Below are 15,229 nucleotides of genomic sequence, written 5' to 3'. Positions count from 1 at the left end.
TGTGTGCATGTGAGAGAGTGTGAGCATGTGAGTGTGTGCGCATGGGAGACTGTGCATGTGAGTGTGTGTATATGAGTGTGTGCATGTGAGAGAGTGTGAGCATGTGAGTGTGTGCGCATGGGAGACTGCATGTGAGTGTGTGTATATGAGTGTGTGCACATGAGAGTGTGAGCATGTGAGTGTGTGCATGTGAGGGTGTGTGCACATGAGAGTGTACATATGAGACTGGGTGTGGGTGTATGTGAGTGTGCTTGTGAGTGTATGCATATATGAGAATGTGCATGAGTGTGTACACGTGTGCCTATGAAGTGTATGCATGTGAGTGCACATGTGTGTGTGTGTAATGCACGTGGGAGAGGGTGTATGTATGCATGAGAGTATGTGAGAATGTGTGTGTGTGTGCAAGGGTGTGTGTTTCCCACAGGCCGGCCAAGCTTCGGGAGCCTGCGTGGGCGGCCTGAGTGTGTCCTCATGCTGGGGCCTGTTGTGCACTCCCAGCGGAGTTGGCCACCTCCAGGCCGCAGCCTCTGCCCGCTAGGGGCTGGGCCTCTGCTGCTCAGCCCTGCAGCACGTCCCTTTGCAGTGGCGAGGACGGGGGTCCTGCATCTCTGACATCTGTTCCAGAGCTGGGAGCTGGGGGTGGGGAGCAGGGATTGCAGATGGGTTACCTCTGAACTGCTTGCTGGTTGTGAACTGCACTCCAGGTCCCAGATGTGCTCCTTATTATGGCATTTCCCCCCAACACCTCTGGGGCTTGAAACCTGGATCTTCTCTTACCCTTTCCTTCTCTCTCACCTGCCACCCAGCTCACTTCCAAATGCCATCCGTTTTCCCTCCCGGTTAATCATGGTTTAAGATCTTTTTGTTCTTGCCGCAACTCATTCAAGCCCCGGTTCGTTCACTCACTCTGGGATGAGTGTGTGCTTCTCAGCAGGCCTCCTCTTCTCCTCTCCTCCTCCCTTTTGCCCGCGGCCCTGCAGCTGGGCAGGCTCCCCTTCTTGCAGTTTCCAGCCTTGCTCCGGAGCCCTCTGTGGGCCAGTCTCTGCAGGATGAGGAAAAACTGCAGCCTGCAGGGGGATGGATTTTGTTTATCCTTTACAGGATTTTAAGGGATTGTTAGCCAACTTTTAAAATATTGCAATGTTTTATTTCAACTTCTGAGAAGTTAGAAAATCTGGTGGCTCTAATTGGCAGGAATGGAGTGTTTTTTGCTGTTTTTCTTCAGGGCATGTTTACTCCAGTTTTCCCTGCTCCTCACTACTCCTTATAGTGCCCCCAGCTGCCTTAGTGCTCATTTCTGTAACCCCTCTGCTCGCCCTAGGCATTCAAATTGACAACACAGCGATGTCTGACTCCTGGGCCAAGGACCTTCCTACATGCCATATTTACAACTCACATTGTATTTTTGCCTCCTGTGTACATTTTGCCTCTTGTGGACAATCTCCCTCCCCCACAACCCTCTCCAAATCCTGCCACTCCTCAAGGCCAGCTTACATGCTCCTTGGTGAAACCCTCCCAGGCAGCCCTTGGAGGAAGGTTTCCCTCTCTTGAATTACTCAAGAACTGGGGGTTTGTCTTTCTCCTTGGGTGCCATCGTATGTTATTTTGTTTTGAGCTTTGACTGACAGACGGTCCCTCGCAGGCCGAATCTCACAGGGCCTGGCCCACAATGTCTCCCGTATAGCGGGTTCCCAACAGATGTATGAACAAGAAGATGGGTGGTGATGATCAAGGGGCTTGTTCTGTGGTACCAACAGGAAGGCCTCTGACTAAAAGGGGGATATGTTGTCTGGTGACTTAGCCCAGGGATCCTGAGGAAATGGTTTCACTTAGTGTTACCATAACCCCTGATTTATTTTTAATGTGGAGAAATCCTCAAACACAGCTAAACGCGAGAACATCAGAGTAAGCTGTGGCTGTGGTTACTCCCTCATCAACGATGTGATCTGTCACTAAAGTTGTTTATTTGCTGACACTGCTCTATACATTGAATAGCGCCAAAGAGAATTTCCATGAAATGTGGACTATTTCTGCATTCCTCATTAAAATTTTTAAATACCAAATATGCATAGGGTTCTTTTTTTTAAAGATTTTATTTATTTGACAGAGAGAGATCACAAGTAGGCAGAGAGGCAGACAGAGAGAGAGAGGGGGAAGCAGGCTCCCTGTTGAGCAGAGAGCCCGATGACGGGCTCGATCCCAGGACCCTGAGATCATGACCTGAGCCGAAGGCAGAGGCTTCACCCACTGAGCCACCCAGGCGCCTCCAAATATACATAGGATTCTCTACTTGATACTAGATCATTCCTTGCTCCTCAGGACTCTCCCATGTTTACTTCCATGGCCCATGTCTCTATGTCATTGTGTCCCGGGCTTTGGTTTCGCCATCACCGACCTTCAGAACACAACCCTACTCTACCCTCCCTGGGTGTACACGGAGCTCGGACCCCTCCCAGCCACTGACAGACAGGGTGGTAGTAATCAGAAGCATCCTAGTTTGGTAGAAAGTGTCCATGCCCAATGATTGTTGTAATTACTCAGTGAAGACAGTCTGCTTCAGGAAAGCCAAACCTAGGTTTTCCCTGCCATATACCCTTGGTAATGGTATTGACCTTGTGATACGGGGCGTTTTCTCACCTCCTGTCAAGCTCCTTTGAGAGGGAAGGAGGCTTTGCTTCCCAATATCTGGGCCAGGTGGTGAGTGGACTCTAGGGCAATCCCGTCCAATGGAATGAAAGGTTCCACATCTGCGCAGGAGCCACGGGCCACGTGTGGCCACTGGGCACTGAAGTGTGGCTAATGAGACTGCAGAACGGAATTTTTAATTGGATTTCATTTAGTAAATTTAAATGAAAATACCATATGTGGTTGCCATATTGGACAGCCCAGATCTCACGGGTTGGAGAAAATGGGTCAAATGTAGTATCTGAGGGAGAGTCGAGTGCGTTCCTTAATGAGAGTACGGCGGATGCCTCCTGCATGGGTGGGAGTCTGCTTTGCTAGCAAGTAAAGGCCCATTTGGCCGAATTTGGCCGGGCATCAGAGCTGAGTAATGTTTGCAGGGAAACCCACTGCCATACTCTTCTGAGGAGAGCCTTATTGACTTACTCTGTCATTTCCTTTACGAATAGCAGACATTGAGCTTCCCCTAGCCGTGATTCCTCAAGCAGGTTCTGTATCCTGCTCCCATGCACGAGGACGTTGAAACTTGACTTAAATATAGACTTCGCGTCCTCACCGAAAATTAATGCCAAACGCAGATGACTGTTTTGGGGGGAGGAGTGGAGAAACAGAAGAGGGTTCTGTGTGGATCGTCAGATAGGAATTTGAGGGTTTGTCTCTTTTGCTTTTCTTGAGTAGAAGCAGCTGAAACTGGCTGTGGGTATTTTGGCCTTATATGGTAGTTTTTAAAGCCACATTGTGCTGTGGATGTAACTGAATTAATCTCTAACCACATTTACCAGAATGTAAGCCAGTGTGCGCTGGGCTCCGCTCCGATGGCCATTGGTTCAGCATTCATGAGCCTGGGGAGGTTCCCTGTGGGCTCTGTCCACACTGTGGCTCCCTAGCTGTGGTCTGTGTTTGTGGGCTGCCGGCTGTTTCAGAAACTGGTGATTTTCTCTGTTGGTGTTTCAGTCCCCACACGTCCTTTCACTGTGGGAAGTCAGGTAGACCCTTGAGAGCTCTACCACCCCTCTGTTTGTGGCTTTCTAAATGACTCCTTTCAGATGGGATTTCACATGCACACAAAAATAGGAGGGGGGCATGGGCAGCTCTGAGTGACAGAGCACCAGCTTGCGGGGGAGGGGACATGGTGGCGGCCAGGGAGGCTGATAGCCACGGATGGACGGAAGCAGCACGCACATCCAGTGTGGGGTTTCCCAGCATCCTGACCATGGAGTGCGGCCTTAGGATCTGCTCAGCAGCCTCAACCTGGATAGAGGCTACGTTTGTGCCTCCCTCAATTTCCAGCCCCCGCTTTTCTAGAAGGATGGGTGAGGGGTGTGGTGGAAAGTTCCAAACTTCCGATCATGGTTTGGTCTTCCTTGTGAGCAGGCCCCATCCAGGAGCCCACCAAGAGTTACCTCATTAAAACTCAAGATGTTCCTACCAGCCAGGAAATCCTAAGGGATTTAGGAGCTGTTTCAGGAACTGGGGTCAGAGACTAAATGTTAGAACAAATGTGGGCACCCCCATTCATAAGGGTTTTAGGAGCGCTGTGCCAGGAACCAGGGTAGAGACCAATATATACATTTCTTATCATTTCACACCAGTATATCATATTCCTTGTTTTCCTCCAAATGCTTGGGTCCTCTTGTTTGTTGGAATAGAAAAAAGAGAATGGTTGAGCACTATTAGTGAACGCATCTAGAAAGGAGATACTCAGGAAGTGAGCCTTGTGTCTGAGGACCAAGTGATACAGCCCGTACTGAGCGACTAAGCCCAGATGTCCCTCATAGAGGTCTCTCTCTAGCTTCTGCAGACCCATCCCTGCGACGGGGAGGAGCTGGGGAGGAGGTGACCCCTACCGGGAAGGTGTCACTGTTCTTTCTGTAATCTTCTGACTCCCATCCTCTACTCATAATTGTAGCTTTCTACCATAACATAGGAAATTATCATCTTTGAAATACTTTCTACTGCTTTGTGACTCTTAAATCTTTTTTGCTCCCTCTCCCCTGCCCCTTCCTTTCCCCCTCCTTCCTTCCACTTACCCCCTCCCTCTTTTTCTTCCCTTTTCTTCTGGATTCTCCTTTCTCCCCACTTTCTCTCTTTCTCCTACTTTTTCCCCATCCCCTCCTTTCCCTCCTCTTCCATCTGGTCTCTCCTCCCACCCCATTGATGATCCCCGCCCCCCCCCCGCCCTGCCCCATCAATGATCTAGTTATTTCTTTAAGTCAACTAAGTTGGTTTGGTGCAATGTAGTTTCTCACTAAATAGAATGCCTCCTCATTTGCCTCCCCGAACCAGGAAGAAGAAATGCCAGAAGTAGAAATTGACATTGATGATCTTCTTGATGCTGACAGTGAAGAAGAGAGAGCTTTAAAGTTACGGGTAAGCAGCTTTCAAAATCTAGAACTTGCCTGTTGTGAGTGCTTGAATCGGCTTGCATCTTGGGAACCTGGTGTGCACTGATCCTGTCCTAGGGCGGTGTTAGCACCAGGACCCGAGCAGGCAGTGGGCCGAGAGGAGAGAGGGGGGTTGCTCAGTATCCATTCCCCTGCACAGCATCTCTGATGGTAAAGCAGTTCTTGACTATGGTCAGTTCTCAAACCGCCTACTGGGTATGAGCTTCCGTAGCCACATCTTCTTGGAGGAAGAGCTGGTTCTTGCTTCCAGAAATCCGTTTGCCAGGACAGGAAGTAATGTTCCACAGTTATGTGAGAGGAGAGATGCTAGGCCAGATCTGGGGCGCCCAAGCCAGGACTTTGGTCTCCCGGTTTTGGATTCTATCACCCTTGAAATCAGTTTCTAGAGCAGATTGTTTACAACCTAATAGAAGAAATATTGTTAGAATACACTTGCCTGGTAACCTCCTAGTACAATAGCGGATGTTGAAGCTGTCTCCTGTTTCCTCAGTCCAGAGCAAAACAACACTTCTTTCCCTTCCCACAGGAGGTCAGATCTATCATTTTAATATCTGCATTTGGGAGTTTCTAAAACCAATTAGCTTCTGCCCTGTCATGGCTCTTAGTGCTCACTGATAATTACTGCTAATAGTCGTTGGTCATCACCAACGGCAAGTGATCTCTAAAGGCAATGAAAGGACACATTCTAATGTATTAATGTGTTCTGTGTGTTAATAATTACTAGTGTCCCTTGTGTGGTGAACAGTGTCAGCTTAGTGATCACTCCTTGTTGGTAAATTTACTTCGGATGCGATAGCATCTAGTCACGAAAGTTAGAAACAGTAAAGCAGGCACCAGGTTCTGCAGAAAATGTAGTGGCCTATAAAAGGTTTTTTATAAAATTAAGAACTTCAAAGGGGCTCTAGCTACTCAGGCCACCCTCTTTGGTTTCCAGGCGAGGACACTGAGGCCTGGAGGGGTGTGACATGGCAGTTTGTGGAGGAATCACAGCCAGACCCCTGGCTTTCCATGTCCGGGCTAATCATTACCGTTTCCCACAGGCTGTCTTGACTTAAGCATATACGGTTTACTATTAACCATTTGGTAGCCCAAAGGAAAGGCATGTGTGTGTTCTGAAGAGTGCAAAGCATTCGTGCATAGGAATGTACAACTTTCGATATCTTCAAGACGACCCGATGGGTGCTGAGATAAAGTGTGTTTGTAGATGGTCGATAGAAAATCTGGATTTACCATGTATAGAAGAACACCATGAAGAGAAAATAATGTTTCATTTCACTTTTAAAATGATAATGGATTTTAAAATAATCAAACTTACCTTCTGTGTATTTTATTCTAGGAAGCTCTTGTAGACTGCTACAAACCAACAGAGGTAAACAAATCGCTTTTCCTAAATGCTGTGTTTGAATTTGTTTTTATTAAACCAGTTTGCGTATTTTTAAAACCAAACAACAGTACATGGTTTGGTTATGTGTATACTAAGGAATTATTCTTACCCGTAGGTCAAGTGCATGCTTGACTAGTATTAACTTCCTTAAATGTATGCCCAGGCATATCTGGTTCAGGAAGATTTAAAACTAATGGAATTGGGTGTGTTGCTTGTCTTTTTAAAAAATTCTTTATTTATATCTGATTTCATTAACATATACTCTATTATTAGTTTCAGGGGTAGAATTTAGTGATGCATCAGTTGTGCATAACACCCATTACATCAAGTGCCCTCCCTAATGCCCATCACCCAGTTATCCCCAAAAGCCAAATTCAAAGGTAATTATGAGAGGGTTTGGAATCATTTTAGTGAATTGTTAGTGTTTTAGGAAAATGTTAGTAAAGTGTTAGATCTGTAACTGGAGAATGCATTCTTTTATTATATAGATATGCATTTTTAAGAACTGTTAAGTGAAGTCTGTCATTCAGAAGAATTGCCTTTATTGGAAGAAGTTTTATGCTGTGTTTGCGTATTTACCATCAGGTGGATAAATATTAGTATAAAAAACAGTGGGTTTAGTTTGGTTAGACCAAGGCATTTAAGGTATACTCCAAAGAGTGAAAGCATGGTGGAGAAATTAAGGATTTGATCGATCATGAAAAGATTGATAAAGGAAGTCTTTTTCATTTGTTCCTGTGATAAATCAGAGAAATTAGAATATCCATCCGAGGGGCGCCTGGGTGGCTCAGTGGGTTAAGCCGCTGCCTTCGGCTCAGGTCATGATCTCGGAGTCCTGGGATCGAGTCCCGCATCGGGCTCTCTGCTCAGCAGGGAGCCTGCTTCCTCCTGTCTCTCTGACTGCCTCTCTGCCTGCTTGTGATCTCTGTCTGTCAAATAAATAAATAAAATTAAAAAAAAATTAAAAAAAATAAAAAGGATATTTAAAAAAAAAAAAGAATATCCATCCGATGTTTTTTGCAACAGTGGTAGTGGGACTTCTGATTTTTGAAGTGATGTAATTACAAAGTGAGAGGAAAGCATACTTCCACAAGAGTGTATAAGATTTAAATGAATACGGTGTTTTGTGATTGTTTGGCTTGAGGCCAGTTACTTACTTGAGCTTTATGCTTACAGTCTCCACTGTTCCTTTATGCTGATTTCATCTTGCCATCGTAGAGATTTTTAATTCTAATTTTAAAATTGTAAAGATATTAAGTATATTTTTAAATCAATGTAGCATATAGTCAAAGTTTTGAAAGCCAAATATACAACTACACTTATAAAGGAAATATACCATTGCCTGTCCCATTCTTCAGTCCCTCTTCCTAAAGATATATATTTTATATCTATATATTATATTCAAATAGATTTATACATCAACACTTTTGGCTGTTTTCCTACTATTTACTCTTGTATTCCTAAATATGCAACTGCTATTTTTTTTTTCATTTATTCACCTAAGGGGAAATATGATAGCTCTCTCACTTTCCCTGTAATTCATTCCCCTCCATCCCCTCCATATAAAGTTATTGGCCAGTATTTTGTTGAATCAGTGGTCAAGGTTTATAGTATTTTAATTTAAACAGATATTTTTCACTGCTAAGCCAAATAGTAACATATAACCATTGCTCCTTTTTTGTATAGCTCTTTGTTTTTTCTGGAGTTCATGCTATCTTGTCTTTTATTTTTGTCTAGTACCTATTGCTATTTTTTAATGAACTCTCCTATATCTTTGTCAAACAGGTAGATTCTTTTCTGTATACTCAAACCTGTCATTACTATGCTCCCACCCCAGGCTTTCCTCGTGGTGCCCCTATGCAACAATGTGGAGAAGTTATTCTCTGGGTCTACTGAGTAGCTACTGTAATAAGATTTCTGTTCACTGTTGTCCTGTTTGATGCTTTGTTTCTTAAATCCCAGTCTTCCTCATTTTTGTGGGAGTACATCCTCCAGTAGGTTTTGGGGAAAAGATGCATAGAAGGTAAATGTTTTGAGTCCTTGCATGTATAAAAATGTATCTTGATTAATCGCTTGGATGGTATAGAATTCTGGGATAAAATTTATTATTAAAGCTCAATTTTAAGGCATTATCCTATTTTTTAATCATTTCTCATATTAAAAGTCTGATGCCACTTCCATTCTCAGACTATTATATATGTGACCTATTTTCCCCCCTGAATTACATTTAGGATTATCCACACTTTGAAATTTTACGGTGATATGCCTCAGTATGGGTCCTTTTTTATTCATGTGCTGGGTACTTTGCAAACTCTTTTAGTCTGTAGTTATATGTATTTCAATTCTTCAAAATTTATTTATTTATTTATTTATTTATTTATTTATTACCAATTTCTTCCTCAGTATTCTATAATACTGGCTCTCCTTTTATTTAGATGTTACGTCTTTTGGATGGAGCCTCTAATTTCTTATCTTTTTCCTTTCATTGTCCATCGCCTTGATTTTTTATTCTACTTTCTGAAAGATTTCTGACTTTACTATCTAGTCTTTTTACTGATATTTTAAAATTTCAGCTGTGTTATTTTTAATATTTAAGAGCACTTTCTTGCTCTCCGTTTACTATTTTGTTTTACTATTTCTTAGTGTTTCACGGACACATTTTATAATTTTTTTCTCTTTGAGGATATTAACAAATGTTTGATTTCTTTATTTTTGTTTTTAAGATTTTTCTGCTCCCTGTGTGGTCTCTGTTTTCTCTGAATCTCACTTTTTTTCTTTCTGTTTTCATCTGTCCTTGCCTATTTTTGACAGCGTGTCTATGAGTGTTAGGACCCAGTAAACTGATTAAATCCATGTAGCATGAGCACAGCTTGTCTACTGGTAGGTCTCACCATGGAGTGATTAGGTTACAAACCAACTTTTTTTTGGTGATGGTGGTGGTGGTGGTGCATGTGCAGAAGAAGTGGTCCCAACTCAACTCAAAATGTCACTATTTGAACACCTTTTTACCGAAAAGATTCAGGTTTTGTTGTTTTTTTTTTTAAGAGTTGGACCATATAAATTCCTTGAGGAGTTGATAGTTGGATTAGAGGCTTTCTGGAAACAAGGACAAGAATGGAGGCAAGAGACCTCACCATCAGCTTTTTTGGGAAAAGAACTTCTTTGTTTATAGTTACCTGGGGAATTAATGGAAGAGTTAAATTAATTAGGGGCACCTGGTTGTCTCATTTGGTTAAAGTGTCTGCCTTTAGGTCATGATCTCAGGGTGCTGGGGTTGAGCTCCCCGTTGGGCTCTCTGCTAGGTGGGGAGTCTGCTTCTCCCTCTCGCTCTCTCTGTGCTTTCCTTCTCTTTCTCAAATAAATATATTAAATCTTGAAAAAGGAAATTAATTAGATATTTGGAGAGTTATATTAAATTGTTGTGAAAGGTTAAACAAGAATAGTAGAATAGTCAAGAAAGGTGCTAGATTGTGTCACTGATCACGTGTGATGTGGGGGTGGGAGGGTTGCTGTTGAGAGTAGGTCCAGACTCGGTGTAGATGTGCCATTTACTCAGTTAATCATTCCCTTCTTCACTTCTCCTTCTAGTGGGACAGTTCATGTTCTGGTATTTAGGTAAGAAAGGTTGGACTTTCATGAGACCTATTCTCTTCCAGTTGTGCAGTATCTAGAAAGCAAAATATTCACACTTGTTAACAGCCAGGCAGTTAAATGAAAATGATGAGTCTTGCTTCCCCCAGAACAAAAGTATTCCTCATCTGGTTTTTATGATGAGGTTTAAGAGATGAAAGATGTAATATTTGAATTCTCTTTGGAGTTCCAAAGGAAGAAAGAAGAAAAAGCATTTACATGTGAACTTCTCTGTGTCCTTTAGCTCATGGTTTCTAGAAATAGAAATGGTGACAAATGCTAAGGAATTTCAGTGAAGTTCATTCATCCATTAAAGGGGTCATTTCAGAAAAGGTTGGCAGTTGGGTTATGATGATAAAAATTATACCTTATTGTTTTCCCAAAGCTCTAGAGTTCACATTGCAGTAACAAACATTATCTTATTTAATCCTCACAATCATGACCTGAAGAAGAAAGTTAAATTATTTTGTCTCTGACCTCACAGCAGTGAGCAAAGGGAAGACTCGACCCTGAGTTTCAGACACCTGATATTGTGCTCATTCCTTCCCCCTGCTTCGCTCCCTGAGCTACTTGACTTGGAAAGACATTTAGGACATCAAAGGACTTTGTCCTATCTCAACGAAGTGCCTACCAATTAACAATGTTCTTTTCAAAGTAGTCCATTCTGAAGGTGCTATTTTTTTTTGATCAAAGGAATTTGCATACAATTTTATGTCACTTTGAAGTTAACCAATATAAGGAAAACTTCTCTCTTACATTAACCAATGTAAGGAAAACATCTCTCGGGGACATTTATTTATAGTCTCTTTGCTGAGGTGGGGTGGGTGGTGGGAAGACTGGACTTTAAGACAAGAGTCTTTTTAAAAATTTTTTTTTTTAATTTTAAGAGAGATTTTAAAATTTTAAATTTTAAAGTGTGACTCTCAACACTCTTTAAAATTAAAGAGAGATTGAGAGAGAGAGAGTGAGCGTGCAAGTGGGAAAGGGGGAGAGGGAGAAGTATCTTTAAGCAGACTCCCTGCTGAGAGTGGAACCCCACCCAGGGCTCCATCCCAGGACCCTGAGATCATGACATGAGTCAAAATCAAGAATCAGATGCTCAACCATCTGAGCACCCAGGCGCCCTCTAAGACAAGAGTTTTATGTGAGCAACAGCTCTACGTATGTGTGACTTTCAGCATTTTCTCAAACCCTCTGAGCCTCCATTTCCTCCCCTGTAAAATGGAGGTAATAACCACCTCTCTGGGTTTTCGTAACCAGTATTTGCACTGATAATTTTAGAGATAGCAATAATAATAATAATAATAGCTCAATAATTACTAAGCACATGTCAGGAACTGATCTAAGTACATTACATGTATTAACTTATTTCTTCTCCACAACAAAACTGTGAGGTTGACACCATTGTTATCAGGAATTTGAGACATAGAAGGGCTATGTCATTTGCCTGAACTGATACACTTAATAGTTGGAGAAGTCAGGATATGTACAAAAGCACCCAGCATAGAGCTTGACATGTGTTAGTCAAATCTTGTTCTACATAAGGTAATATTTCTCCATTACATATTAAATATGCAAAATGCCCCAGTTCTCCAATAATGACATCTTGAATTATTCAGCTTAAAGAATGTGCTTTAAAGAACTTGCTAATTTCACAGAAGTGATATTGTTTTTGGTGTGTCATGTGTTTTGGGTCCATGGTTTCATTTTAGGGAGGGCGCTGGTTAATCAAAAAAGAACTTGTATGTTCTCATTTTGATTCATATTCTTAGCTGTGGACTCTCAATGTGCAAATCTTTTCTGACTTGGCCTTTCAAGACACAGCGATGTAATTGTCACCACACTAATGTATTTGTGGTTGATTAGTAAGAATGGTGTTTTAATTTTTTTCCCCCTGAGTAAATGACATTTCTGATGTAGCTGATATTAAAACAGAGCTGATTTAAATGTAGAAAAATAATGTTTTTATATAATGCAAGAGGAAAAGGAGTCATTTAATTTTGGTTGATATTTGGATTTGAATGATCAGTAGTGACAGCCTGGTGAACATTAGAGAAATCTGAGATGGGCTGTTGGGGCCAGCTAGCCAGGCTGGGGAAGAGCTTCTTGTCCTATTTCTCATTCTTACTTTGCATGGTTTTCAAATCTTAGGATCACACAGGAGCATTTCCTCTTACTGCTCTGGTGGACAGAAAATGCTTTTAATTTGGGCTCGAGGGCATCCGTCTTACCATCTGTTACAGGAGTTGTCAGTCCAGTCAGTGGACTCGTAGGAATCTCTTTTTATGGTTGACGATGGCTGTGCCATTGTTCTCTGATAAACATCATATTTTTTTTTTCTGTGCATTTAGCAATCAGAGCCTGTAGGTTGATACGCATCAGGCTTTTACACAGGATGACTACCTATGAGTAGGTGGTGAGAGGCATATCTGGGTCCTAGTAATCTGTCAGGTCACGGAAATGTCACAGACACATGATGGTGCAGGAAATGGATGTCTGATCGTGATTTGCAGTAGAAATTGACCAGTGGTTTTGAAAAGGCAGGCGTGCATTGTTGTTCTTTCCATGTTGATGGTGGGAAGGTAGGATCTCCCTCTTTCACCATGGCATCTTGGTGACTGCATCTCACTTTTCTGACCGACTTTTGTGGGGCCCATTGTTACTCACCCCGCTCACATTGGTCTTGCTCCATTTAGCATTTTAAGCTGTCCTGCAAAATATCGTTCAGCTATGTATACGTGGAATTCATGGTAGTGCTCAGAGCTCCTGTTCTGAGCTCATTGTGGTGGACACAAGAGAGAAACTGGGTATTTCTAACATAGGAAGTTTGTGTGTGTGACTGGAGGAGACATGGCTTGGCATTTTGCTATCTTCTCTCTACTCATTTGCTCAGCAGATGTTTATTGAACATCTGTGTGCCTATAATGAATCTAGGGACTTAGATAACGCAGTGAACCTGAGCATCCATTGAGAAAACAGTCTCTCCTAAGTTCACAGTTAACTATGGTGAGAATTAAGTGTTCAAAGGATATTAAAATAGGAATAAAAGGCTAGAAATGCCAGGATGTCAGCTTATCCCATCATTTTCCAAGTTAGTTACCAAACTGCCTACTGGAATGTGCTTTGAGTGGCTCTGCACTTGCTAGAGAAAGACAAGGAAATAGCCATTTCACTCCATTATAAATGGGTCAGAGTGACTCCATGCAGAGAAACCTTCTTTCTTCTCAGCTCTCATGGGGTTTCCTCAAGAAAGACTGCAGTTTGGGGCTGGGATGAGGAAGAGAGCTTGAATGCTGGATTAATGAGTTGAAATACACCCATTGGAAGCTGTCAGCTTTAGAACAATCTTTCTGAAGAGTGAGGATATTGGGAGCTTCCAAAGAAAGCCTGAAATCAATGACTATGACATTCTAGAGGTTGTAGCCATTGGCTAGGAAAGCCTTGTTATGTTTTAGTGTAATTAGGGTGGTTAGTAATAAAGGACTAGGATTTATTAACCAGAAACAGGAGTAGCTTTACCAAGTAGCCAAAAGGATTTTGGTCGCCATATGCCCGTCGCTCACATACATTCCTGAGGGCTCGTTAGGCACCAGGCATCCTCTGCCCAGGGAGAAGGAGCCAGGAGGTGCTGAAGCTCGCACTTGGACCCATATTTGAGTCCACATCTGTGCTCTGTCTACCTCTCACTGCCTTTCTCTGAACTCTTACTAGGTCAGCACCAGCACCCCTTTGGAATATTTGTAAACCTGGTTCAGGTTGTCTTCCTTTAGGAAATCAACCTGGAAGGGTTAAGTAAGCTTGCCGAGGACATGCAGTCATGGAGCAAAACTCCACATGTCTCTTTCCATCTTTATTCAGCATGTTTTGCAGAGTTAGGGAACAGTCCACAAGCCCATCCTCATTTCCAGCACCTATTGTAAGCGTAGAGGTCACCAAGACCATGTTCATATTTGACAATGTGCTAGAAGGACCCACGGCACTCACTGTGCGCTTCTATATGCATCATTTTATTCCATTACAGTCAAAGGCTACAGATGGAAATCAGCCAAGGGAAGGGTACATGGGACAGAGTCCAGGAAAGTTCCAAACACGGGGCCTCCAGCTGTCTTCTCTCGGTGGCGTCCTGGGCAGCACTGATTCTCTTAGCTATGACATGCAACACCGTGTACAGACTCTTGCCAACCAGGGAAAAAGCTCACCAGGGCCTTGACACCCAGAGTTTTTACTGGGACTTGGTTACGTAGACTGCCCATGAGCTTGACTTCAGTCACCAGTCCCTTGGTATACTGAGCTGATATCACATCACCCAAAGCTCCTCCCCCAATACTCTCTAGTGTGGGTCAAGGGCCCTGGGGTAAACAAAGATACTTTTATCAGGCAAGACAGTCCAGAGCTTAGAGCTCACCTCCCAGAAACTGAGGGCAAAGATGACCTCTTTTGGGGCAAGGTGAAATTCTTTACCACTCTTAGAAGCGGGATGGCCATGAGATGAGTGATAATGATGATGAAGACGATAATTGTGACATAAGGAAAGAAGAGGTAGATGCTGTTATAGGATGAGCCATATAGGTCTGGCTTTAGATGCCCCCCCCCAGTAATTATTATAATTATTTTTAAAGATTTTTTCTATTTATTTGAAAGAAAGAGAATGAGAGAGTGAGAGAGAGAGCATGAGAAGGGGAAGGTTAGAGGGGGAAGCAGACTCCCTTCTGAGCAGAGAGCCTGATGCAGGACTCGATCCCAGGACTCCAGGATCATGACCTGAGCTGAAGGCAGTTGCTTAACCAACTGAGCCACCCAGGGAACCCAACCCGCTCCCCCCAGTAATTAACGATGGTTATTTTTTAAAAACACATGATGGAAGCGGTACAGGCTTTCAAGGATAGTGGGTCTTTAAGTGGCTGGCATTTTTGAATGATTGTTGGTGATTTTATGGCCTTTTCCTCTTTCATTAAATTCAGAATGAACATGTTTTCGAAGCTGATCAACCCAAATTATAAACAGCTCCACATTCTCTTCCTGGGTTTGGACTTAATTTAGACAGAAGAAAGAACACCAATTAAAGACAATTTGACACATGACTTTTGGATTTCTAGATCGTTAGAAAAGGGAGTCATAATCAGAAACA

At 42.8% G+C, this 15,229-nt stretch overlaps 1 protein-coding gene across 1 annotated transcript in view; it reads left to right on the top strand.

Moving 5' to 3' along the window:
• LOC111158709 (protein phosphatase 1 regulatory inhibitor subunit 14C) overlaps positions 1-15,229 on the top strand; it is an 82,641-nt gene that overhangs the window by 51,910 nt on the left and 15,502 nt on the right. Inside the window, exons 2-3 of the mRNA XM_022520925.1 lie at positions 4,969-5,052; positions 6,424-6,456. Of these exons, the coding sequence (XP_022376633.1) occupies positions 4,969-5,052; positions 6,424-6,456 (117 nt within the window). The remainder of the gene's footprint in view (positions 1-4,968; positions 5,053-6,423; positions 6,457-15,229) is intronic.

Source organism: Enhydra lutris, unplaced genomic scaffold (assembly GCF_002288905.1).
Source record: "Enhydra lutris kenyoni isolate GAN:26980312 unplaced genomic scaffold, ASM228890v2 scaffoldscaffold62, whole genome shotgun sequence".
In the NCBI taxonomy this organism is placed as follows: Eukaryota; Metazoa; Chordata; class Mammalia; order Carnivora; family Mustelidae; genus Enhydra; species Enhydra lutris.
Note: the sequence above shows the minus strand (reverse complement) of the source record. Positions and strands in the feature narration are given on the sequence as shown.